Source organism: Pristiophorus japonicus, chromosome 8 (genome assembly GCF_044704955.1).
Source record: "Pristiophorus japonicus isolate sPriJap1 chromosome 8, sPriJap1.hap1, whole genome shotgun sequence".
Lineage (NCBI taxonomy): Eukaryota > Metazoa > Chordata > Chondrichthyes > Pristiophoridae > Pristiophorus > Pristiophorus japonicus.
Window position 1 is genome coordinate 207,315,952 of NC_091984.1, and position 25,279 is coordinate 207,341,230.

Consider the following 25,279-nt stretch of genomic DNA (forward strand, 5'->3'; position numbering starts at 1 on the left):
GTCACTTGCTACTTTAGGGGACAGTCTATTCCCGACATCTCACAACATTTGGTTCTTTACATTAGGACTGGTACCGAAATCTCGCAACAACATTGTTTTCTTTACACTTAGGAATAGTACCAACATCTCGCAACAAGATTTTGTACACAATCTTAATCGGTTTGTTACATTGCCATGCATACAATGTCTTTTTAAGTTCAGTTGGTTGCAGGTCTCCTTTAAGAGAACCCTGCTGGATTTACTCCAATCAAATCCTTTGTTAGACACCACGTGTTGGTCCCTCAGTGTTGCACCTCGTGATATGGCCGTGGCCATCTTTTTTTTCAGCCACGCTGCACCTCGCTGCAGCAGGGACGCCATCTTGCCTCTGTCCTCGAGGTCGACTGCCTTGATCCTTCTCTCCCGCGATTCTGACACAAAAGCTGGAAGAGTGCCTGTGAATTCTATCTTCCTCCCCAGGAGTCCTGTCACTGGAGCCGGGAAGGTACTTTTAGGTCGTTCCGGTCGGATCATTGCCACTCAATCGTGATGGACGGTCTGTGCCTCAGGTGCTGGCTGCGCTGGTCTATTCTCTGGTGCCTGGCCCAAGCGAAGGTGAGGTTTTGCTCTGCCTCTGAGCATGGGGGACATCGATTGATGGAGTGAAGAGGTCTTCCCATTTCTACTGGATCTTCCTCATCCACCTTCTTCCGAGTAGCGTTGGACCATCACCTGCAACAATCCACAGAGGTAACTTGTGCACCAAGGATCAGCTCCTTGGTGTAGGTGCGCAACTTTTCCTGTACTAGAACCAGCTCGGGTCGTTTTTTGTTCCATAGCCTCTCAAAGGCATCCTGGCTCATCACTGACTGGCTCGCTCCCGTATCCACTTCCATGAAGACTGGAACGCCGTTTATCTCAACTTCCATCTTTCCTGGAGGACAATCGGTGGTGCAGGTATACACTCCATACAGTTCTTCTTGGTGCTGAGCTGCCTCTCTGGTCAAATCATCATACTCCTGACTGGATTCAAAGTCATCTACCGACTCCTCTACTAGATGGTGAGTCGTATTTCTTTTACACATACGCTGGAGGTGACCCTTCGTGTTACAGGCTTTGCATATTTACTCAACAAGCCCTATGGTTTCCTCTGCAACGCCAGCATGGTGCTACTCGATTACCACCCCTCGGCGGACTCTGAGTTCTGGAACCCTGAGGTCTGTGCTCTCTGCCCTGGGCAGAGCCACGTCCTACAGTCTTGCCTGCAAAAGGCACCAATCTATGTACAGTACTTGCCGGGTTTGAATCCACAGGATGAATGATTTGCTTGGTGCTGCAGGTCGAGGTCATGAACGCCTGATTGATGCTGATGACGTTCTGCAGGTTGACTGTGTTGTCGGCAGTTAATAGCTTGTGAAGGAGGCCCTCGTGGCCAATTCCCATAACGAAGATGTCTTGCAATGCTTCGTTGAGGTGCATGCCGAAATCACATGGTGCCGCAAGTCTCCTGAGGTCGGCAGCATATTTTGCAATCTCCTGGCCCTCAGGTCTGCGGTGAGTGTAGAATCTGTGCCTGGCCGTGAGGATGCTCTGTTTTAGTTGGTCGCGAATTAGTTCAGTCAGCTCATGGTATGTCTTATCCTTGGCCTTTGTGGGTACCAGCAAGTCCCTGACGAGGCGGTAGACCTCGGGCCCACAACTGGTCAGCAGTATAGCCTTGCGCTTCGCTGCCAATGTGTCTGTCTCCCCTGCCAGGTCGTTTGCCACAAAATATTGCTCGAGCCTTTCCGTGAAAGCATCCCAATCATCACCCTCTGCGAAGTCTTTGTGTGCCAAAGGTAGCCATAATTGCATGAAAGTCCGTATTCTCGTCGCCAGTTGTTATGTCTGTAATGCACTTAGGAATGACTCCACGAGGCAATGCGTTGTACTCAAACTGTAGTGATCTTGGTCCTTTATTCGTAACTCCAGAATGAGGCACAGGCATGGTGGGCAGCCTTTTATACTGGACCCTGCACACCTATGCAGGTGACCCTCAGGTCTCCCACCACAGTGCCCTCTGGCGGACAGCCTCTGCCACAGGGGCAGGAAACCCTGGTCTCCACCAGTTGCACCCTCTAGTGGTGCCAGCATAGTATATACACAGTGTAAACCTTAGTACATCAGGTAACAAGTCTCCAGCTTCTGCAACTATACAGTGACTACACAGAGAGTATATCTATAGTCCGCATATATAACAGTAGCGAGACTAAAATTTTAATTGAAAACTTACCATTGACTTGCTGCCTGAGGCCTACCTGTTGTGGTTTTTGAGAGGGCCTCAATTTAGATGGGCACCAATCTGTCTAAACGGGTGTGAGCCTCACCAATGTATTTAAATCGTGATCCTATGATGTATTTCGGACACGGGTACAATTTTGATTTCCACTGAACATTGAGTGGTCAAACCAGCGGTCCTTAAAGGGATCAGTGAATGTTCCTCCTGGCCCCACAAAAATTGCCCTGCCTACCATCCACAAATATCTGCCCCATCCCCCCACATAGGAGAATTTTGTTCTCTACTGTTGTTTATCATTTAAGTTGTTTCATCTTAATCTTAAACTTTCCTTCACTAAACTGGTTTCTTTTGGTCGTGCCGTGGAAACTGTACTTGGGTCATAATTTTGAGCATAATATGTTGAAGACTTATTTAGATTTTAATTAAATTCATGTGACTTCTTTTCCTCAGATACTGTAATCTTCTTTAAAAAATTGTGTAGTAGAAACTGCTAGTGCAGTGTGCATCCTCGTGCAAAAAAAATCAAGATACGGAGAAGAATGCTAAAATATATTTACATAATTGCCAATTGATTTTAATTTACAATGCATGAAAATAATAATTAAAGCCAGATCTGGTCATAAAAATTCTCTGGGTGAAAGAACAAGGTAGAAGGGTTAATTTTTTTTTTTTTTGATGATACTTGGAATTAAGCTGCAGCTTTTTAAGGAGTTCTTGCCTAAAGTTGTGCCTAGTGGTGTGCACTAAACCACTCCCAAGTGGTCTGTGTGTTGTACAGATATGGTCACAATTCCATCTTGCTTCCTACAGCCACACAACAATTAGCAGAAACCTTTCCAGCGAGGATCAGGGGGTCTGAAGAATTACAAAAGACCAGCACAGACAGCACAGCACTTAAAAGCGATAACCTGTCACAGAAAAATGAGGCAGAAAAAGAAAGGTACATGAGAAGTAGATAATTGTGCAGTAAATCTTCAGGAAAATCTAATCCAGACTGAAAGTGGCAGCATGCACAATGCTGCAGTAATTAATGCTGCACTTAAACAAGATGGGGTCTCACTGGGAAAGTCTTTCTCCTTTCTTTTTCATTCCTCTTTCTTTTTCTCTCTTGTCCCCTTCATTTTTTTCTCTCTTTCTCTTCCTCCTTACTCTCTCCTGTTTCTCACTCTCACGCCTTCTCTCTATTGCCCCGCTCTTGCCCCTCTCTCCCTTTCCCCCTCTCTCACCCTCCCCCCTCTCTCACCCTCCCCCCCTTTCTCTCCCCCCCCTCTCTCTCCCTCCCCCCCTCTCTCTCCCTCCCAACTCTCCACCCTTTCCCCCTTCCCCCCTCTCTCACCCTTCCCCCCTCTCTCACCCTTCCCCCCTCTCTCACCCTTCCCCCCTCTCTCACCCTCCCCCCCTCTCTCACCCTTCCCCCCCTCTCTCACCCGTCCCCCTTCTCTCACCCTTCCCCCCCTCTCTCACCCTTCCCCCCTCTCTCACCCTTCCCCCCTCTCTCACCCTTCTCCCCCCTCTCTCACCCTTCCCCCTCTCTCACCCTTCCCCCTCTCTCACCCTTCCCCCCCTCGCTCACCCTTCCCCCCTCTCTCACCCTTCCCCCCTCTCTCACCCTTCCCCCCTCTCTCACCCTTCTCTCCCCCTCTCACCCTTCCCCCCCCCCTCTCACCCTTCCCCCCCTCTCTCACCCTTCCCCCCTCTCTCACCCTTCCCCCCTCTCTCACCCTTCCCCCCCCTCTCTCACCCTTCCCCCCCTCTCTCACCCTTCCCCCCCTCTCTCACCCTCCCCCCCCCTCTCTCACCCTTCCCCCCTCTCTCACCCTTCCCCCCTCTCTCACCCTTCCCCCCTCTCTCACCCTTCCCCCCCTCTCTCACCCTTCCCCCCTCTCTCACCCTTCCCCCCTCTCTCACCCTTCCCCCCCTCTCACCCTTCCCCCCCTCTCTCACCCTTCCCCCCCTCTCTCACCCTTCCCCCCTCTCACCCTTCCCCCCTCTCTCACCCTTCCCCCTCTCTCTCACCCTTCCCTCCCCTCTCTCACCCTCCCCTCCCCTCTCTCACCCTCCCCCCCCCTCTCACCCACCCTTTCTCATCCTCCCCCTCTCACCCTTCCCCCCCCTCTCTCACCCTTCCCTCCCCTCTCTCACCCTCCCCCCCTCTCACCCACCCTTTCTCATCCTCCCCCTCTCACCCTTCCCCCCTCTCTCACCCTTCCCCCCCTCTCTCACCCTTCCCCCCTCTCTCACCCTTCCCCCCCTCTCTCACCCTTCCCCCCCTCTCACCCCCCTCTCTCACCTGCCCCCCTCTCTCACCTGCCCCCCTCTCTCACCCTTCCCCCCTCTCTCACCCTTCCCCCTCTCTCACCCTTCCCCCCAACCCCCCCCTTAACCCCCCCCTCACTCACCCCACCCCCCCTCACACACCCAATCCCCCTCTCACCCCACCCCCCCTCACTCACCCAACCCCCCCCCCCCTCACTCCTCCCCCCTCCACCCTTCCCCCCCTCTCTCACCCTTCCCCCCCCTCTCTCACCCCTCTCTCATCCCCCTCTCACCCTCCCCCCTCCCTCCCTCCCTCTCTCACCCTTCCCCTCTCTCTCACCCTTCCCTCCCCTCTCACCCTCCCCTCCCCTCTCACCCCCCCCCCTCTCACCCACCCTCTCATCCTCCCCCTCTCACCCCTTCCCCCCCTCTCTCACCCTTCCCCCCTCTCTCACCCTTCCCCCCTCTCTCACCCTTCCCCCCTCTCTCACCCTTCCCCCTCTCTCACCCTTCCCCCCTCTCTCACCCTTCCCCCCTCTCTCACCCTTCCCCCCTCTCCCCCTCTCTCACCCTTCCCCCTCTCACCCTCCCACCCCCCCCCCCCCCTCTCTACCCTTCACCCTTCCTTCCCTCTCACCCTTCCCCCCCTCTCACCTTCCCCCCCCCCTCTCTCACCCTTCCCCCCCTCCCCCACCCTTCCCCCCTCTCTCACCCTTCCCCCCTCTCACCCTTCCCCCCCTCTCTCACCCTTCCCCCCCCTCTCCATCCCCCCCTCTCTCACCCTTCCCCCCTCTCTCACCCTTCCCCCCCTCTCTCACCCTTCCCCCCCTCTCTCACCCTTCCCCCCCTCTCTCACCCTTCCCCCCCCCTCTCACCCTTCCCCCCCTCTCTCACCCTTCCCCCCCCTCTCTCACCCTTCCCCCCCTCTCTCACCCTTCCCCCCTCTCACCCTTCCCCCCTCTCACCCTTCCCCCCTCTCTCACCCTTCCCCCCTCTCTCACCCTTCCCTCCCCTCTCTCTCTCTCCCCCCTCTCACCCACCCTTTCTCATCCTCCCCCTCTCACCCTTCCCCCCTCTCTCACCCTTCCCCCCCTCTCTCACCCTTCCCCCCTCTCTCACCCTTCCCCCCCTCTCTCACCCTTCCCCCCCTCTCTCACCCTTCCCCCCCTCTCTCACCCTTCCCCCCCTCTCTCACCCTTCCCCCCCCTCTCACCCCCCTCTCTCACCTGCCCCCCTCTCTCACCTGCCCCCCTCTCTCACCTGCCCCCCTCTCTCACCTGCCCCCCTCTCTCTCCCTTCCCCCCCTCTCTCTCCCTTCCCCCCTCTCTCTCCCTTCCCCCCTCTCTCTCCCTTCCCCCCTTTCCCTCCCTTCCCCCCTCTCTCTCTCTCTTCCCCCTCCTCTCTCCCTTCCCCCTCTCTCTCTCTCTTTTTCCCCTCTCACTCTCTCTCTCTCTCTCTTTCTTTCTCTCTTTCCCCTTTCTCGCTCTTTCCCCTCTGGCTCTCTTTCGCCCCTCTCTCTCCTCGCTCTCTTTCCTCCTCTCTCTTTGCCTCCTCTTCCTCTCTTTTTCTCTTTCCCCTCTTCCTCTCTTTCCTCTCTTTCTTTTCCCTCTCTCTCTCTTTCCACTCTCCCTCTTCCCCCCCTCCCTCTCTTTCCCCCTCCCTCTCCCCCTCCCTCTTAACCTCCATATAAATATAGCATTTTTATATTATTGTGCATGTGTGCATGCTAATTGTTCATTCAAAGTCTGATGTTCATAACCAACTGAAGCTACCAATGTAGTAAACAAATGTGATTATATTTCAAGTGGTTTTCCTTTCATCGAAGTTCATTTACATTGAAGCTGAACTGGTTTTTGCAGCTGTAGCTTTATAAAAATGGCACACGTTGTAACAGGGCTAGAGCTGTTCTGGTTGTGGGCATCAAGTTTGCTCACTCGTCTCCTAAAGAACTCTGAGCAAAAAATACTTGCCCTATCCAGACCATTTTGGAAGGTTTTGATTATTACAATCTAGCTGCTGTGTAGAACAACATACCTTTCTTTCCTGCATTCCTCTTGGGATGTACAATATCCACAAGGACAGAAATGTGTTCTGAGAGCCTGGTGTGTTTACTCCCTGAGAGTGAATCCAATTAAGAAATTGTTCACCTGACACCACGGGAGTTTGCTAAACTGAGGCAAGTTCAGACGTAATAGGAACAATGAATAATATATTTTTTTCATTATTCGATCACAGGGTGCTGCAGCATATTTATTGCCATCCCCCAATTGCCCTTGAGTGGCTTGCTGGGCCATTTCAGAGGGCAGTTAAGAATCAACCACATTGCTGTGGGTCTGGAGTCACATATAGGCCAGATTGGGTAAGGGCAGCAGATTCCCTTCCCTAAAGGGCATTAGTGAACCAGATGGGTTTTTATGACAATCCAGTAATTTCATGGTCACCATTACTGAAACTAGCTTTTTATTCCAGATTTATTTAATCAACTGAACTTAAATTCCCCAGCTGCCCTGGTGGGATTTGAACTCTTGTCTCTGGATCATTAGTCCAGGCCTCTCGATTACTAGTCCAATAACATTACCATTACACTACCATTCCTACATAAGTATAGCTCATGATTAAAGATGAAGAAAGCTTCAAGTTTAGTTCAGAGTTTAGTTTTAAATCTGCCATGGATAAGCCACATGCTGCATTGTCATGAGATAAAAATGGAAAGGGTGCCATCTTCGATTCCCGAGCTGCCCTTGGCCCAGGGTGGTGTGACTCGTGTTTAAATATTTTACTGCTGGACAGAATCTGAAGTTGAGTGCAGACATCAGCTCAGGGCAGAAAATTTGGGCCTGTGTTTTTAAGTAGCTAGAGCAAGCAAATGGTTGCCCTGCCGCCCCATGGAAGGGCAAGGCTTTCCCTGTTTGTGTTTTTTTTATGGGTGCTGGTGATGGCCATTTACCATGTGGCACAAATGGAGTATTAAACTCACCCCCACCTGAAAATCAATGTGTTACATGCCTGTGCACTGTAATAGCTTCAAAAATACCTATTCTATAAACTGAAGAAAAAATTAAGAGTTCTACCCATTCCGTTAAACATTTGAAATGCGTTTTGCACAAATTCCAGCCTCGATTTCTGATCATTAAGTAGGAAAGTATTCTTTTTTCTAACACATAGGAGACTACAGGAAGCACAGATCACCTTGGCTGCCAGACTTGGGGAAGCAGAAGAAAAAATTATGGTCCTTCACTCAGGTAGGTGACTTTCAACGTTTGTTACATAAATAACATTGATGTCATCTGAGGGAGGTGGGGGTCTCATTTAGCAGCTAAGTGCCGTTCCTGACCACCCTGTACAGGAAAGCTGCTGTGATCTATGGTGGAACTGTTGGCTGCAGCACAATGTTTACCCCAGCAGTTTACCCCAACAGGAAAAGTACCGTGAAATTGGCTGCTGAAAAATCTGCCAGCTCTGTGCCATTGTTGATGCATGGTGGATGTCATCATGTATCAAAGCACGGCCATGTAATGTAAGCCTGGTGAAATGTCGTCCAAGGCAACTAGCTCCTTTAAATAAGTAAGGGGAGGAATCAGATGGAACCGACTATGCAGCTTTCTGTATGACAGTAATTACACAAATTGCAGATTAAACCCATGTGACTTGATGCTCATCTTTTTGCGATAATTATCTGTTACTCAGCTTTGAAGACAACACAAACAGAGCTCCTGGACCTGAGGTGTAAATATGATGAAGAAGCAGCTTCTAAGTAAGTAATCGCAAGTCTGCAATCATGCATTTGTTAAACACGTTCACTTCAAGGTAAAAATGGGGAACATTTCGCCTAACTAGCTTCAAAGAGGATGCATATTAATTGAATCAGCCCTGCACAAACCATATGTCTGGTTATTGAAGTAATGCATACTGGTATAAATCAGCTTCCAGAAATCTTAGGTAGCTCATGTTAGAGTACAAAAATATCGTCGTAGGTTTAGCTCATCTTCATGAGGGGGAATGGGTTAAGATGCTTCAAAGAGTAGCAACTTTAGACTTGTCACACTTCAATTGACATATTAACATTCTTTGACATAAATTACAATATTGCAAATTACACTTTTATCTCACGTCATCACAAAATAGTAGGCACAAAGCTTGCCAAACATTGCTTCAGGGACAAATGTGCTATTTTGGACCACAACCATATGGTCAAAGATGGTGGCTGCTCTTCATGGTGCTTTGGATTTGCTTATTGTACGTTTGCTTCCTTAAGTACATATTTCTTCCACTTCCCCGCCCCCATGCCCGCTGTCTCAGTGAGGACCGAGGGACAATCTGGCCTGCCCGTCTCTGCAGATGGCATCAACAGTGTTCCTGAGTTCATTCTTTAGGGATTATACTCCGATGTTGTGGGAAGGGATCTCTTCCCAGACACTGTGGCTGAGATGGGTTGATCCAGATTATGTGCATCAGTCTCCAGCCTGGGATTCAAACTCATGTTGGCCATTAGTTAGTTCCATGATACAATGGTGCAGCACTCACACTACCTGGGACATGCAGCACTGAAGCACGTTGTCTGAAGGTGCTTTTATTGTGCCTTTAATTTTTTTAAATCCAGTTTTGAGAGAGCAGCCATCATGCTTCGTGACTTAAGTCACCTGGTCCCACTCCCAAAAGGATGCTGCTTGGGAATAGGGAGACTGCATGAATGTGCAATGTGATGACCTCATTTTGGATTTCCATGTTAATCTGAGTGTTTAATTGCACAGCTTTTCATCTTATTGATGTCATGAAGTCTGAGACTAACTGGACTCTGACACCCACTAAACACAGCAATGTGTCCGTGGTCCATTTTCCAGTGCAGGGTGTCCTAGGAACTGTGTCTGGTTATTAAATGACTCTTCCCCAGAACAAATCAAATGCTCTAGTGCTGTGAAAATACTTCTATTTTTTGGCAGTTTGTCAACATTTTTCTTTGTGTTTATTTTTAAACACAAAGCCAGTGTAACTTGTCACAAATAATGATTTTCTTTTATTAAACACTGTTATTATTCAAGTTACATCTGACTGGTGCCATAAAATAGCTTCCTCGATGATTTTGAGCATTCCATCATGCCAAGAAAGAACGATTGGATTGTTTGTGCTCCATTATGTGCTTGGACTAGTGTGAAGTGTACAAGGAGCCTGTGGAGATTAGAAAAGACCCCCAAATACCTCAGCAGCTCATTGAATTAGAAAATCGTGGCTGCTCTTTAAATTCAACCAGTGTTAATATTTCACTAATTCTATTCCTCAATTTGCATTGAAAGCTTAATTCCCCCCACCCCCCCTCCCCCCCGTGACATTTTGTAAGCAACTCTCTGCTTGCCAAAGATGTCCAGCTGCTTTAAATAACCACTGGCAGACAGATACAGAATGTTTGCACAGACTAAAGAAAGGAAGTGGGATGAACCCTCTTAATTACAAAAGCTAGGAACACATGTTTCTGTAATCATCAATGTTTTTCCATTGTGAGCCTGTTGTCCTGTAACACAGGACTTCAGATTTCACCGTAAGGCATAAACCCAGGGGCCTAGTCACATCCCCCCTGCCTCTAACAGTATGTTGGTGCTCTGAATAATATCAATATCAGAATAGACTATGGGCTCAATTTTCCCGGGTCATTTGCGCCGTTTTTTTCTGGCGTAATTTTTTCAAAGTTTCCTCCTGCGATCTGCACCGGCGTAACTGAGTTAGTTACGATTTTTCTTGGTGAGTTTTTTTTTTGACCTAATAGGGTGGTGTTCCCTCATGTCTGCGTCGATTTCATACTTTTTCGCAGCTTGGCCCAAAATTTTTCCTCCTAGGTCGGCGTATCTGGCCACTCCCGAAAAACCTCTGGTGAGTTAGCAGAAACCAGCGCACATTGAGAAATCGGCACTGAAAGACGCCATTGTTTTTAATCAAAGATTTTGGAGGGAGTCAAGAAGATTCTAAAAATCAATAATAAAGTTCAACTTTTTTTACCTGTCAACGTAGGAAATGTAAGTTTTTGGGATTTCAGAAGTTTTCGTTTTTTTTCTTACTTACACGCCACCAGCGAACATCTTCAAGCAGGGCTGGAGGGTCGTAGTTCTGGCCAGCAGAATCGGCCTGGCGCCCAGACACAGGGGCTCGGGGCTCGGCTGGAAAACAAGCCTGGAAGGGGAGAAAAGGAAGTGCCGACTGATCAGAGGCCTTCTGCACTGGGGGGAGAAGTTACAAGACTGCAATTTGTTGGGGCGAGGAGGGAGAAGGGGAGAAGTCACTAGACTGAAATGAGTTGGGGGGAAGAGAGTAGTCACCTGGGTGTGGTCCATCCATGAAGACCTTGGGGAGAGACAACAAAGAACCTGTCCTGCCTGCCTTCCTGCCGTTTTGAGCTTCTTTCAAAGGTAAAATTTAAGCATGGGGCAATACTGACAATGCCATACCTTGTGCGAGCCTTCTGCATTGAGGGTGCTGTGGAGGATACAATTGATCCAACGTCATCGCATGAGGAACATCAGAGCTCATAGGATGATGGGAAGGAGGCCTTACCCACCTCGGGTATATCAAGATAGGCGTTCGTACCTGCACCTGAGTGATGCAGACTGTGTCAGAAGGCTGCGTTACTGCAAATAAGTTGCAACTGAGATGTGAGTTGGTGAAAGCAGACCTGCATCCGAGAAGCGTCGGGAGGACTGCTTTATCAGTTGAAGTGAAGGTTACAGCTGCACTTTCATTCTATGCTTCCGGATCGTTTCAAGCTACAATTGGGGATACGTGTGCCATTTCTCAACATGCAACACATATCTGCATTCGGCAGGTGACTGCTGCACTATATACCCGGAGGAATGACTACAAAAGGTTCCCCATGACCGCCCAGGCAATGCGTGACAGGGCTATAGGCTTCTCTAGGATTGCTGGCTTCCCAAAGGTACAGGGCTGCATTGATTGTACCCACATCGCCTTGCGAGCACCTTTGCAGGATTCCGAGATGTACAGGAACAGAAAAGACTTTCACTCCATTAATGTACAGCTCGTGTGTGACAACATGCATCGCATCATGTCAGTTGATGCAAGATACGCTGGGAGCACCCATGATGCGTTCATCCTACACGAGAGCGCTATATCTACCATGTTTCAGCAGCAGCCAGAAGGGCAGAGCTGGCTGCTGGGAGACAAAGAGTACGGCCTCGCCAATTGGTTCATGTCACCCCTACGCATGACACGGATGGAAGCTGACCAGGAATACAACATGTTGCACATTGCGACGCGCAGCATCATAGAGAGGACCATTGGCATCTTGAAACAGCGTTTCCGATGCCTGGACTATTCCGGAGGCTACTTGCTATACTCCCCTGAGATTGTCGGTCAGTTCATTGTTGTTTACTTACTGCATGCTGCATAACTTAGCCATCATGAGGCAGCAGCAGCTGGTAGTGGAAGACCCACCTGCGGTGAGAGTGGCTGATGATGAGGAAGATGCAGATGACGAGGAGAAGGACGAGGAAGCCATGCAACTACCTGAACCCGAAGCACGATGGCGGAGGAGGGCGGGCCGTCGTGCCCCTTTAACGATTGAGCCAGCAGCTCATCCGTGAACACTTTGCTACCTGAAGGCTCAGCGGCAACTATTCCACATGGACCATGTTTACTGTTTGGATCTGTTCCGTAATGTTGTGTTGTGTTAATGGAACAAATGAGGGAAACGATTCTTGTTTACTTCAAAAGTTGTGTTAATAATCGAACAAATGATGGAAATCCTTCCCTTTTGTTCTTTCTTCCCCTTCCCCCTTTCAGCACTTGTTAAGAATCTGTTCTTTTTGAAAACTCTCCAGCTCTGACGAAGGGTCATCGACCCGAAATGTTAACTCTGCTTCCTCTCCACAGATGCTGCCCGACCTGCTGAGATTTCCAGCATTTTCTGTTTTTATACCAGATTCCAACATCCGCAGTATTTTGCTTTTGTATTTGGTCACATTTACAATTGCAGTAGCATTGAATAAATGAAAATATTACTTACACTAACTACTTGATCAAGGTCCTGCCACTTATTTTTACGCTGGCCTCCAGATCTCGTGGTGGCCACCATTGCGCAGTAATGTACATTCCTGTCTGGCGTAAAAATAAAAAAGGGAAGGTGGCTCAACCGTGGCTATCAAGGGAAATCAGGGATAGTATTAAAGCCAAGGAAGTGGCAAACAAATTGGCCAGAAATAGCAGCGAACCTGGGGACTGGGAGATATTTAGAACTCAGCAGAGGAGGACAAAGGGTTTGATTAGGGCAGGGAAAATGGAGTACGAGAAGAAGCTTGCAGGGAACATTAAGACGGATTGCAAAAGTTTCTATAGATATGTAAAGAGAAAAAGGTTAGTAAAGACAAACGTAGGTCCCCTGCAGTCAGAATCAGGGGAAGTCATAACGGGGAACAAAGAAATGGCGGACCAATTGAACAAGGACTTTGGTTCGGTATTCACTGAGGAGGACACAAACAACCTTCCGGATATAAAAGGGGTCGGAGGGTCTAGTAAGGAGGAGGAACTGAGGGAAATCCTTAATAGTCGGGAAATTGTGTTGGGGAAATTGATGGGATTGAAGGCCGATAAATCCCCAGGGCCTGATGGACTGCATCCCAGAGTACTTAAGGAGGTGGCCTTGGAAATAGTGGATGCATTGACAGTCATTTTCCAACATTCCATTGACTCTGGATCAGTTCCTATGGAGTGGAGGGTAGCCAATGTAAACCCACTTTTTAAAAAAGGAGGGAGAGAGATAACAGGGAATTATAGACCGGTCAGCCTGACATCGGTAGTGGGTAAAATGATGGAATCAATTATTAAGGATGTCATAGCAGTGCATTTGGAAAGAGGTGACATGATAGGTCCAAGTCAGCATGGATTTGTGAAAGGGAAATCATGCTTGACAAATCTTCTGGAATTTTTTGAGGATGTTTCCAGTAGAGTGGACAAGGGAGAACCAGTTGATGTGGTATATTTGGACTTTCAGAAGGCTTTCGACAAGGTCCCACACAAGAGATTAATGTGCAAAGTTAAAGCACATGGGATTGGGGGTAGTGTGCTGACATGGATTGAGAACTGGTTGTCAGACAGGAAGCAAAGAGTAGGAGTAAATGGGGACTTTTCAGAATGGCAGGCAGTGACTAGTGGGGTACCGCAAGGTTCTGTGCTGGGGCCCCAGCTGTTTACACTGTACATTAATGATTTAGACGAGGGGATTAAATGTAGTATCTCCAAATTTGCGGATGACACTAAGTTGGGTGGCAGTGTGAGCTGCAAGGAGGATGCTATGAGGCTGCAGAGCGACTTGGATAGGTTAGGTGAATGGGCAAATGCATGGCAGATGAAGTATAATGTGGATAAATGTGAGGTTATCCACTTTGGTGGTAAAAACAGAGAGACAGACTATTATCTGAATGGTGACAGATTAGGAAAAGGGGAGGTGCAAAGAGACCTGGGTGTCATGGTACATCAGTCATTGAAGGTTGGCATGCAGGTACAGCAGGCGGTTAAGAAAGCAAATGGTATGTTGGCCTTCATAGCGAGGGGATTTGAGTACAGGGGCAGGGAGGTGTTGCTACAGTTGTACAGGGCCTTGGTGAGGCCACACCTGGAGTATTGTGTACAGTTTTGGTCGCCTAACCTGAGGAAGGACATTCTTGCTATTGAGGGAGTGCAGCGAAGGTTCACCAGACTGATTCCCGGGATGGCGGGACTGACCTATCAAGAAAGACTGGATCAACTGGGCTTGTATTCATTGGAGTTCAGAAGAATGAGAGGGGACCTCATAGAAACGTTTAAAATTCTGACGGGGTTAGACAGGTTAGATGCAGGAAGAATATTCCCAATGTTGGGGAAGTCCAGAACCAGGGGACACAGTCTAAGGATAAGGGGTAAGCCATTTAGGACCGAGATGAGGAGGAATTTCTTCACCCAGAGAGTGGTGAACCTGTGGAATTCTCTACCACAGAACGTTGTTGAGGCCAATTCACTAAATATATTCAAAAAGGAGTTACATGTAGTCCTTACTAATAGGGGGATCAAGGGGTATGGTGAGAAAGTAGGAATGGGGTACTGAAGTTGCATGTTCAGCCATGAACTCATTGAATGGCGGTGCAGGCTAGAAGGGCCGAATGGCCTACTCCTGCACCTATTTTCTATGTTTCTATGTAATCTTCTGCAACTTGGTTCCAGCATTTCTTCATTTCTTTGGGTGGAACTTTTATGTGACCTCTGCTGGTGTCCAGCTCCTACCATCTGGTGTCAATCACAGTAACTAGTGTCTCCACTTCATCCTGCAAGAATTTTTTGGTTCTTGCACCGCGTTGCATCTTGTATTGCTGCAGCTCAAATTTTTCCAGTGCTCTCACACAGCACTCCTTCTCACACACACAACTGGCTCTTTAAAAATGGACGATTGCCAACTCGGAGCTGTACTACGCATGCGCGTCCATTGCAACGATGTCAGAAACGTCACTTTTTTTATCGTGCATGCGCAAAAGGTGCAGCATCGTTTTTTCGGCGCACACAGCAGGCTCCACTCCCCGAGGTGACTGGATACACTGCACGGCGCCAAATTCGAATTATAGATCGGGAAAACTTTGGCAAAATATTTCCGCCGCATTTCTGGCCTAGAAAAACGGGCGTAACTCGGGCAATACGCCAGAAAACGGGCTTGGACAAAATTGAGCCCTATATTTGGTTTTATTTTTTCCTTGATTGTTAGTTTGTCAAGAGATATAGCTGGTTGTCTAAAACTTTATAGGGGTTCCTTGTCTGAATATAACAGGTAATTAAACGATCCCCAATTTCCAGTGGGGAGCTGCATTCAGAGTGCAGATCCAAGAATCGGGCTGACAATGTTGCAACCTTATCTACAACCTGAGCTCCCTGTGAGTACAGCTTTCTGCCTGGGAGTGCAGAATTACCCATATACAATATTGCTTATATCCCCCACTGCCCTCTGATATTACTCTGTGCCTGTGTGTAAAATAAGAACATGTTAATGGATACAAATTTGACAATCATCAAAAAATGCAATTTCATAATAAAAACTGAACCCTGCTCTTCGATCTTTGGTGTTTTTCGAAGACCTTTAAGGGTCATAATGGCACACAGTGATATTCATGGTTGTCAGCTGTAAGTGAAATTGCCACTTGCTGTTTGTTGTGAAATTACTGTACTGTGTGCAGTTTTGGTCCCCTTACCTTGCCTTAGAGGGGGTGCAATGAAGGTTCACTGGATTGATTCCTGGGCTGAAAGGTTTGTCTTATGAGGCGAGATTGAGTAGAATTGTCCTATATTCTCTGGAGTTTAGAAGAATTAGAGGTGATCTCAATGAAACTTATAAAATTCTTAGAGGGCTTGACAGGGTAGATGCTGAGCAGCTGTTTCCCCTAGCTGGAAAGTCTAGAACTAGGGGTCATAGTCTCAGGATAAAGGGTGGGCCATTTACTTCTTCATTCACGGGGTTGTGAATCTGTGGAATTCTCTACCCAAAGGGCTGTGGAAGCTCAGTCGTTGAGTATATTCAAGACAGAGATCATTAGATGTTTGGACACTAAGGGAATCAAGGGATATGGAGATCGGGCGGGAAAGTAGAGTTCTGGTAAAAGATCAGCCGTGATCTTATTGAATGGCGGAGCAGGTTCGAGGGGCCAAATGGCTTACTCCTGCTCCTAATTCTTATGTTCTTACATTATTCGCAGGGTCAGAGCTGTTAAATATGAGCAGTTCACAATCTAATGAATGCCAGTAGTAGGTGGGATTTGTGCACATTAATTGCAGCGTAACAGCCTGTGACAAAGTCCACACATGTCTCCCTTTACCATATGCAGCATGGTTTGCTACCCAATCAGCACAATTTTGCATAAAAGGTTTCAGTGGCAGGTAGTAGTTAGTGAATTACGATTCCGAAACGACAAGCGAAGGAAAAAAGTGAGCGGAGCACCATTGCAATCCAGCGAGAAATGGATCTTCATGTTCAGTATGCAACCTCGGGGCTGAAGGAGAACGGGGGCGGGGGGGGAGAAGCTGGAGTGGAGAGTGGGGGAGGAGAGCGTGGGTGAGGCCGACACTGACACAATGGGACTCCGTCGGAGACTCTAAAACTGCTTCTGCAATTTTCAGCATGTTGGGGTTTTTTTGCTCTCAGCAAATCATTTGCTCTAATTATGGAGGGGATTGGAAATTTATAACCAATTTCAGGATGAAATATTCTGGATATTATAATTAAATGTTGCTTTTTTTAAAAATTTGTCTACTGGGATATCTGACTTAACAAAGAGACCACAGGTTACTACAACTCCATTTTATTTCAGTAAAAAGAAGCTAACACTGCAGTATTGCAACCAGGCTGGGTCAGTTACAGTGCTGACCAACATGCTAAAAGTATAGAAGAGATTTCATGCTGACTAACACAGCTATATAACAATGTATGAAGCCTTCACGATGGCTGGAGCTGTAGCTGGAGGCACAGGCGAGGCTCATGTAGATAAAGGAATTTGCAATACCGTGCATGTGTAATACAGTTGATTCCAGCTGGATGAGCACCTGGAAACTCTCCACATGAGCACCTTATACATAGGGATTGTGTTTGACTGTTACAGTATTTAGAACACATAAACCAGAGCAAGAAGGAAGGGGGAAGAAAGAACAACTAATAGGTTGTCTCTGCATGTATGGAGCTAATTGCATCGAGGAGCATCTTTTAGAATATCTCTCTGCAGAAGGGATAACGCAGGTTCGTGCAAAAGAATGAATTAGACAAGAAACTGCAGATGCTGGAAGAATTGTCTTAAAAAGGAATATCATCCCAAGTTACAAAAAATACTGAGCTAACCATGGGGAAGGCTGGCGTGAGGCTCGATTGGAGCATAAACGCCGGCTTGGACTGGTTGGATCGAATGGCCTGCTCCTGTGCCGTATATCCTATGTAATCCTATGTAGATGATGATAAGAATGGGAAGGCTAGTACAAGATGAAGATGGGATAGTGAGCAAGGAGCATAGAGAGGGAGGTTTGATTGACACTGCAACGGGTGGGAGCTAGTGTGAGATTAGGATAGGGGACTGGGGATAGTGAAATGCAGAAAGAGGGGGCATTGTGCAACATATAGATGAAGTGAGCTGAATAGTGTTGACCGTGCAGGGGCATGTAAACTGGTGGCTGGAAGCTAGTACCCTGTACATTGAAAGTCGACGGGATTAAAATACTGGGGTGAGAATTTTTCTGTTCTGACTCTGGTGAAAGTGGCTGCACTTTCACAAGGTATTCATTTTCTCCTGTTACTGCATTTAGTAATCACTAAACTGCAGAAAGTGTCCAAACTTCCTGAATTACTTTGGGAATGGAGATTTGTTTTAAATTTCTGTGTGACTGGATGTGCTGAGAGACTTAATGAGCAACTATTAACAAATGGGGCTGTGAATGCTAATGTGTGAAATTGGGATGTAACATGAAATATTTTAATTAACAGTTGCAGCATGACTATAAATAATGCATTTTAAACTGGAGTTCCTGTTTGCAGACTTCATTATCATGTTCGGTTGAAATGTTTCATTTTTCACTGTAAAAATGTTCAGCAACGAGCTATAGCTTCCCGATCTCCAGTATACTTGTCAGATTTTCCATCATCGTCACAGAATTAGGGTTTGTATCTGCCCACCTAACCTTCAGGTTTAGGCCTGTTTAAACATTAAGGGCTAGAATTTCCTATCATCCCGCCAGCGCACGATCACCGCCCAAAAGGCCGCTAAGATTGGGAAGATTATCGCCGGTGAAAACTTCCCCCAAAAAATAAACCAATCCGCCAAGTGAAAAACATGGGCCTTGCACCCCCATTCTGGGCGAAAAAGTGCAATTTAGGGTCAATTGGGCGGTTCGTAAACAAAATGGGCGAAAAAATTAAAAAATCAGTAAATATTTACCCCCAGGCTGTGATTTGGGCCTAACACCAGAAAAACAATAAAAATAATTTTCAAAAAACATCAACTAAAATAAAAATCAAAAAAACATTCCCAAGACACGATCAGCCCAAGTTTCGGGACACGCCTAAAACGGCGCAGCCTGGACCTGGACGCCCGTTTTTCGCGCCAGAAAGTGCGCCTAAAAAAAACTTCCCTATTCTCCGGCTCCCTGCAGGTCTTCTGCAGCCGGGCGCAGCGCAGCACGAGCTGTAGGGGGCGAAGCCAGGTCCCTGCGCTGAAAACAGTGCCGGGACCTCTGCACGTGTGCAGTAGCTCCAGGCGCCCAAAACTGTGTGGGAGGGGCCCGAAGCACGCAGCCCCTAGCCCTGGTCGAATGGCCTCACTGGGGCTGTGTGACTAAGGCTGCCTCCCACACCCAGCTCCTGCTTCCTCCCGACTCGACTCGACCCCTGCTCCTCCCCCGCCCCCCCCCCCCCCCCCCCCGGCGACCCGACCTCCACGACTCTCTCTCTCTCCCCGCCCCCCCGGACCTCCGCGACTCTCTCTCACCCCCCCTCCCCCCCCCCCCGGGCCTCTGAGACCCAATGTCACCTACCTGTAAATCTAGCCCGAGGTTGTTCAGCCTCCTTCTCTCCCTCCCCCCCCCACCCTCTCTCCTTCCCTCCCTCTCTCCTTCCCTCCCTCCCACTTTCCTCTCTCCTTCCCTCCCTCCTCTCTCCTTCCCTCCCTCCTCTCTCCTTCCCTCCCTCCCTCTCTCCTCCCCTCCCTCCCTCCCTCCCTCCCTCTCTCCTCCCCTCCCTCCCTCCTCTCTCCTTCCCTCCCTCCCTTCATCCTCTCTCCTTCTCCCCCTCCCCCCTCCCTTCTCCCCCCCCACCTCCTTCTCCCCCTCTCCCCCCTTCTCACCCCCTCCCCCACTTCTCCCCTTCACCCTCCCTTCTCCCCCTCCCCCCCTCCCTTCTCCCCCTCCCCCTCTCCCCCCTTCTCACCCCCTCCCCCCCTTCTCCCCCTCCCCCCGCTGTCAGAAACACAGACACTGACAGACAGAGAGTGAGAGACACACACACAGACAGACAGATAGAGACACTGACAGAGACACACTGGGGGGATCGTCCCAGCACGCTGTTGGAGGACTCCCGGTGCTGCAGTCGGTAAGTAGAAAATGTTTTATTTTATTGATTTTTAAATTTTAAAAAAAATTTTATTAATTTTTTTTGATTGATTTATTGGTTGATTTATTGATGTATTTATCATTTATTATTGATGATAGCTCTTTATTTCTAAAACTGAAGTGTTTAATGTTTGTAAACTTCCCTTTAAACCACCCCCCCATTCCCTACGTCTAATTTGTAACCTACGCCTGATTTTGTAAAGTGTAGACAAGGTTTTTTCGAGCGTACAAAAATCTTCACTTACTCCATTCTAAGTTAGTTTGGAGTAAGTTTTCACTGCCGAAACTTTGAAAGCAGGCGTAACTGGCCGGACACGCCCGCTTTTGAAAAAAAAAATTCGGTTCCAAGTGAAACTGTTCTAACTGACTAGAACTGGAGCAAACTAAATGCCGAGAATTTGAATTTTTAAGATACTCCGTTCTACACCAGTTGCTCCAAAAAATCAGGAGCAACTGAGGCCGAAACTTGGGCCCTTTAAAACTTAAATCACCACAGCACATTTTTAAAATAATTAGTAAAAAACCAATCACTAATCTTTTTCTTGAAGAGCTACTCACCTACCGCCCAGCTCTGCTAATCCTCGTGGGCGTTTTTTTTTAAACTTACCTACGGGTCACCGCTGACCTAAATATCACGCCGGGGCGATCTCAGGATGGTGCACGCTGGCGGTCCGCTCTCCAGCGGTACCTCAAAACCGCTGGTATAACTCAGGACAGGTATTTTCGCTCACCTGATTACCGTCCAGAAACCAGGCGGTAAGCCATTGGAAATTCATAAAAAATAAAGACTTGCATTTATATAGCACCTTTCATGACCTTAGGACATCGCAAAACGCTTTGCAGCCAATGAAGTACTTTTGAAGTGTGGTCACTGTTGTAATGTAGGAAATGCGGCAGCCAATTTGTGCACAGCAAGCTCCCACAAACAGCAATGTGATAATGACCAGATAGTCTTTTTTTGTGATGTTGATTGAGGGATGGATATTGGTCAGGACACCGGGGATAACTTCTCTGCTCTTCTTCAAAATAGTGCCATGGGATCTGTTGCGTCCACCTGAGAGAGCAGACAGGGCCTCGGTTTAACGCCTTATCCAAAATACGGCACCTCTGACAATGCAGCACTCCCTCAGACAAACCCTCACCTTCACCAAGGCGTACAAAAGCATGGGCCTTACACTAAACATCCATAAGACAAAGGTCCTCCACCAACCTGACCCCACCACACAGCACTGCCTTCCAGTCATCAAAATCCATGGCACAGCCTTGGACAACGTGGACCATTTTCCATAACTCGGGAGCCTGCCATCAGCAAGGGCAGACATCGATGACGAGGTCCAACACCGTCTCCAGTGTGCCAGCGCAGCCTTCGGTTGCCTGAGGAAGAGAGTGCTTGAAGACCAGGACCTCAAATCTGGCACCAAGCTTATGGTCTACAGAGCAGTAGTGATACCCGCCCTTCTATATGGCTCAGAGATGTGGACTATATACAGCAGACTTCTCAAAGCGCTGGAGAAGTATCACCAGTGCTGCCTCCACAAGATCCTGTAAATCCACTGGGAGAATAGACGCACCAATGTCAGTGTTCTCGCTCAGGCCAACATCCCCAGCATCGAAGCACTGACCACACTCGACCAGCTCTGTTGGGCGGGCCACATTGTTTGCGTGCCCAACACGAGACTCCCTAAGCAAACGCTCTACTCGGAGCTCCGACATGGCAAGCGAGTCCAAGGTGGGCAGAAGAAACGTTTCAAGGACACCCTCAAAGTCTCCTTGATGAAATGCAACATCCCCACCGACACCTGGGAATCCCTGGCCAAAGACCGCCCAAAGTGGAGGAAAAACATCCGGGAGGGCACTGAGCACCTTGAGTCTCGTCGCCGAGAGCATGCGGAAATCAAGTGCAGACAGCGGAAGGAGCGTGCGGCAAACCAGGCTCCCCACCCACCCCTTCCTTCAACCACTGTCTGCCCCACCTGTGGCAGAGACTGTAATTCCCGTATCGGACTGTTCAGTCACCTGAGAACTCACTTTTAGAGTGAAAGCAAGTATTCCTCAATTTCAAGGGACTGCCTATGATGACACCCTCAGTACTGCACTGGAGTGTCAGCCTAGATTTTTGTGCTCAGGTCTCTGGAGTGGGATCTGAACCCACAAACCATCTTACTCAGAGGTGAGTGTTTTATCCATTGCGTCACAGCTGACACATATTTATATGGAATTTCTTGTCCAAAATTCGTCAAAGGCAGGTGGGGAGGGAATTGCAGGTTAGAAGCTCTTAAATGAGTAATATTTAAAGGATATAAATTCATAGGGGCAAAACAGGCTCTCTAAGTGTGTTAGAATAGATTTTTCTGCCTTTACCATGGCTGTATTGGTGGCAGGTGCCTGAATAGACAAATGCAGGAGCTCGAGCAGTTCCATGGCTGGCAAAAAAAAATTTTCATTCCTGGGATATGGGCATCACTGGCAAGGCCAGTATTTATTACCCATCCCTAATTGCCCTTGAGAAGGTGGTGGTGAGCCAATTTCTTGAACCGCTGCAGTCCGTGTGGTGAAGGCTCCCCTACTGTGACTCAGCACTGTGGTTTGGTGCAACTTCAAGCCATTGCAGAGGGCATTTAAGAGTCAACCATTTGGAATCACATATTAGGCCAGACTGGGCAAGGAAGGCAGATTTTCCTTCCCTAAACATGGGTTTTTATGACAATCCGATAGTTTCATCATTACTGATACTAGCTTCTTATTCCAAATTTATTTAATTGAATTTAAATGCCCCAGCTGCCACAATGGGACTTGAACACCTGTCTCCAGATCATTAGTCCAGGCCAGATTACTAGCCCAGTAGCATAACCATTATGCTACCATACCCATAGGGTAGTGGAGGTGCTGCTGCAGGAGGTGAGTGAGAGGATTGTCCTAGTTGTGAATCCAGAGAGGAGCATGTCCGGCCAGAGCTGGTCAGGCTCACTGCTGTGTACAGTGTCACCAATGTCTAGGAACAGATGCAGGAGGGAATAGCACTCCTGAAGGGTGCTGCCAAGGTGAGACGATCCAACAGTAACATTTACCATGTGTGTGGCAGATATCATGAAAATGCTACTTGTTGACCTGTCCCATGGACTGCTGCCCCATGCCAAGCCGTCACACGGTCTTGCAATTCTTTCATTGCTAACAATGCATACCCAAAATTTGGCAAGGCTCTTTCAAGTTGCAGCTTACAGTTGAAAGCCTTTGGGCTTCAAAGAGCCGTACACAAAAGGCCTGATTTTAAACCTGCCCGCCATTTGGGAATGGGGTGGGTAATTAAGAGGGTGGTAGAATTCCCACCCACAGCCACCTTAACCACGCAGGTGAGGGCTTCACGACTGCATGTAAATCGGGGTCCTATAACACAATTGGACACCACGCTGTTTTAACTGCGAATTGTGGAAGTCCTGCCCAGTGCCCAACCTGCCAGTAAAACCTGCTGGAATTGGTCTCTCCGAGTCACTGTGGCTGTGTTTACCGGTGCAGGTAATTGGATCACACAACCTTTGTGCTATTTGGGCTACCAGGAGAGTTTCCAGCTTCCAGACCGCTTCTTTCTCACTTTATTTGCCTTATTACCCACAGTATTATTTATAATTGGTGCTATTATTTTGTCTCACTTGGGTGGAGGAAGAGTTGGAGGAAGAGGAGCGGCACAAGCCTCCACAACCAGCGCCAGCAGCAGTTGCACCTATCAGAAGGTAGCGAGGGGGACGAGTCTGCCCGCAGGAGGCCTTACCCAGCACACAGTGCACCGGGCAAGAGTCGCGTTCTTGGACCCATCTAGAACAGTAGGCTGCACTTCTCCAGCGCGCCTGTTCCAAACCCTCTGCAGCCCCTTGCAACAGCATCTGCTGGCTTCCCTCGCATTCAGGGCATCATTTCTTCAGACAGGTTGCCATCAGGGCACTCCCGGAACAACAGCCAGCAGCCCTTGCCAATACACAAGACTACCACTCCATTAATGTCCAGGTAGTCTGCGACCACTGAAGCAGGGCGATGCAAGTTTGTGCACGGTTCCCAGGCGCGATACATTTATCCTGCGACAGTCTACCATCCCCCTAATATTCAACTCTTCTAAGAACGTGGCAAGATGGCCGCTGAGGGACAAAGCCTACCCACCTGGCTCATGACAACCCTCTGAAATGCCCACCGCGCCTGAGCAACCCAGCCCGGGCACCGGCAGCAGCATTATTGAATACACCACAGGGATGCTGAAGCAAAGGTTCAGGAGTCTGGGCGGGTCTGGGGGTCTCTCTACAAAATACCCCAGAGAGTCTTTCTCCCGCAGTATTCTGCAACCTGCACAATCTAGTCACACAGAGGCCTGCATTTGGAGGAGGCACGGCAGCAATGGCTGTCCTCGTCGGCAAGGGAACAACAGAGGAAGGAGGGCTACTTCAACGCCTTGCAGCAGGGGCTAAGTTAATGGCCCAGCAATGCTACTGACCTGCCCACTCCCCTGCCCTCAAAACTTGCACAGAATCCTTCTGCATTAAAAGTCCTTCACCACTCCCTTAATCTGCATTAAAGAACATTCAAATCAATCAGCCAACTCCTGTATCAATGATATACCGAGAACAGTGACTCAGAACCTGCTGTGAAACCACACTGCAAAGCAAAATGCCAAATATGATAACGGTGATTAATTTAATGGCAAGCATAATAATTGGCTTCCATTCATTTCACCCATGGCGCCTTTCTAATAAGGTTTCCTAACGCTGACATTGCTGTGAGGTGCTTTCCTAGTGGGAGGCTGCTGTTGCTCATGTTGGGACCCTTAAGATGCTTGTGGTCGGTGACATGGGTGCTTGAGCCCGTGAATGCCCAGCTACAAACTGCTGCCCTCGGCTGATTTCCTGGCACCATAGCAGGTATTGGTTAATGGGGTGGCAAAGGAGCTGACATTCTGAGAGAGGACAACATGTACCACTCCCATCACTCCTGTGGGACTCGAGCTCATTCCGTCCATTGATCTGGGGGAGAGCAGATTGCACAAGATGAGTGACTCCTTGAAAGCCCCTATCGATTCGGTCCACCAATCTGTCCAAGGTGGACGCTTGTCTCATCAAGGTGGGGCCCAGAGACTGTTTGAGCTTCCACCAAAACTGCTCAGGGTACGGGCACTAACTCCCTATGTGAGTGCCCAGCTGCAGCATCCCTGGAGGTGACCACACTCTCCAGGGCAGACTGCTGATGCCATATAAGATAGCACTACACTGGCTGGAAGCAGATTCTTCCACACTTTCAGCCATAGTGCTGAAACTCCTTATCAGGCATTCTGATACCGGGCACAGTTGCTTGTGTGAGGCCAGTAGTTGGCTGGGGCCTCGAAGTCCTCACCTCTGACCTGCTCTGCAAATCTGTGAGAGGAGTTCACCCTCCAGCGAGCTATCTCCTGGGCTGTCCCTGCCACCCAGTACCTGCTGTTTCCCACTGGTCCTGGGTGTTTCAGAACATACAGACCATCTGCTTCACTATCCAACCCACGCAAAGTTCCAATATCTTTACTGGTGCTTGGGAGGGATGGAATGCATAACATTGCATCCTCAGGAGGATTGTCCTCCTCCTAGATGTCGTCTTCAGGGGGTTCTTGCTGCTGAAAAGAAGCTAGTGGGAAGTGAAAAGGGACAAGAGTTA

General features: G+C 48.6%; 1 protein-coding gene across 1 annotated transcript in view; it reads left to right on the top strand.

Moving 5' to 3' along the window:
- The window catches only part of cux2b (cut-like homeobox 2b), a 299,039-nt gene that overhangs the window by 224,867 nt on the left and 48,893 nt on the right, over nucleotides 1-25,279 (top strand). The window contains exons 6-8 of the mRNA XM_070887855.1: nucleotides 3,068-3,197; nucleotides 7,679-7,755; nucleotides 8,201-8,267. Of these exons, the coding sequence (XP_070743956.1) occupies nucleotides 3,068-3,197; nucleotides 7,679-7,755; nucleotides 8,201-8,267 (274 nt within the window). The remainder of the gene's footprint in view (nucleotides 1-3,067; nucleotides 3,198-7,678; nucleotides 7,756-8,200; nucleotides 8,268-25,279) is intronic.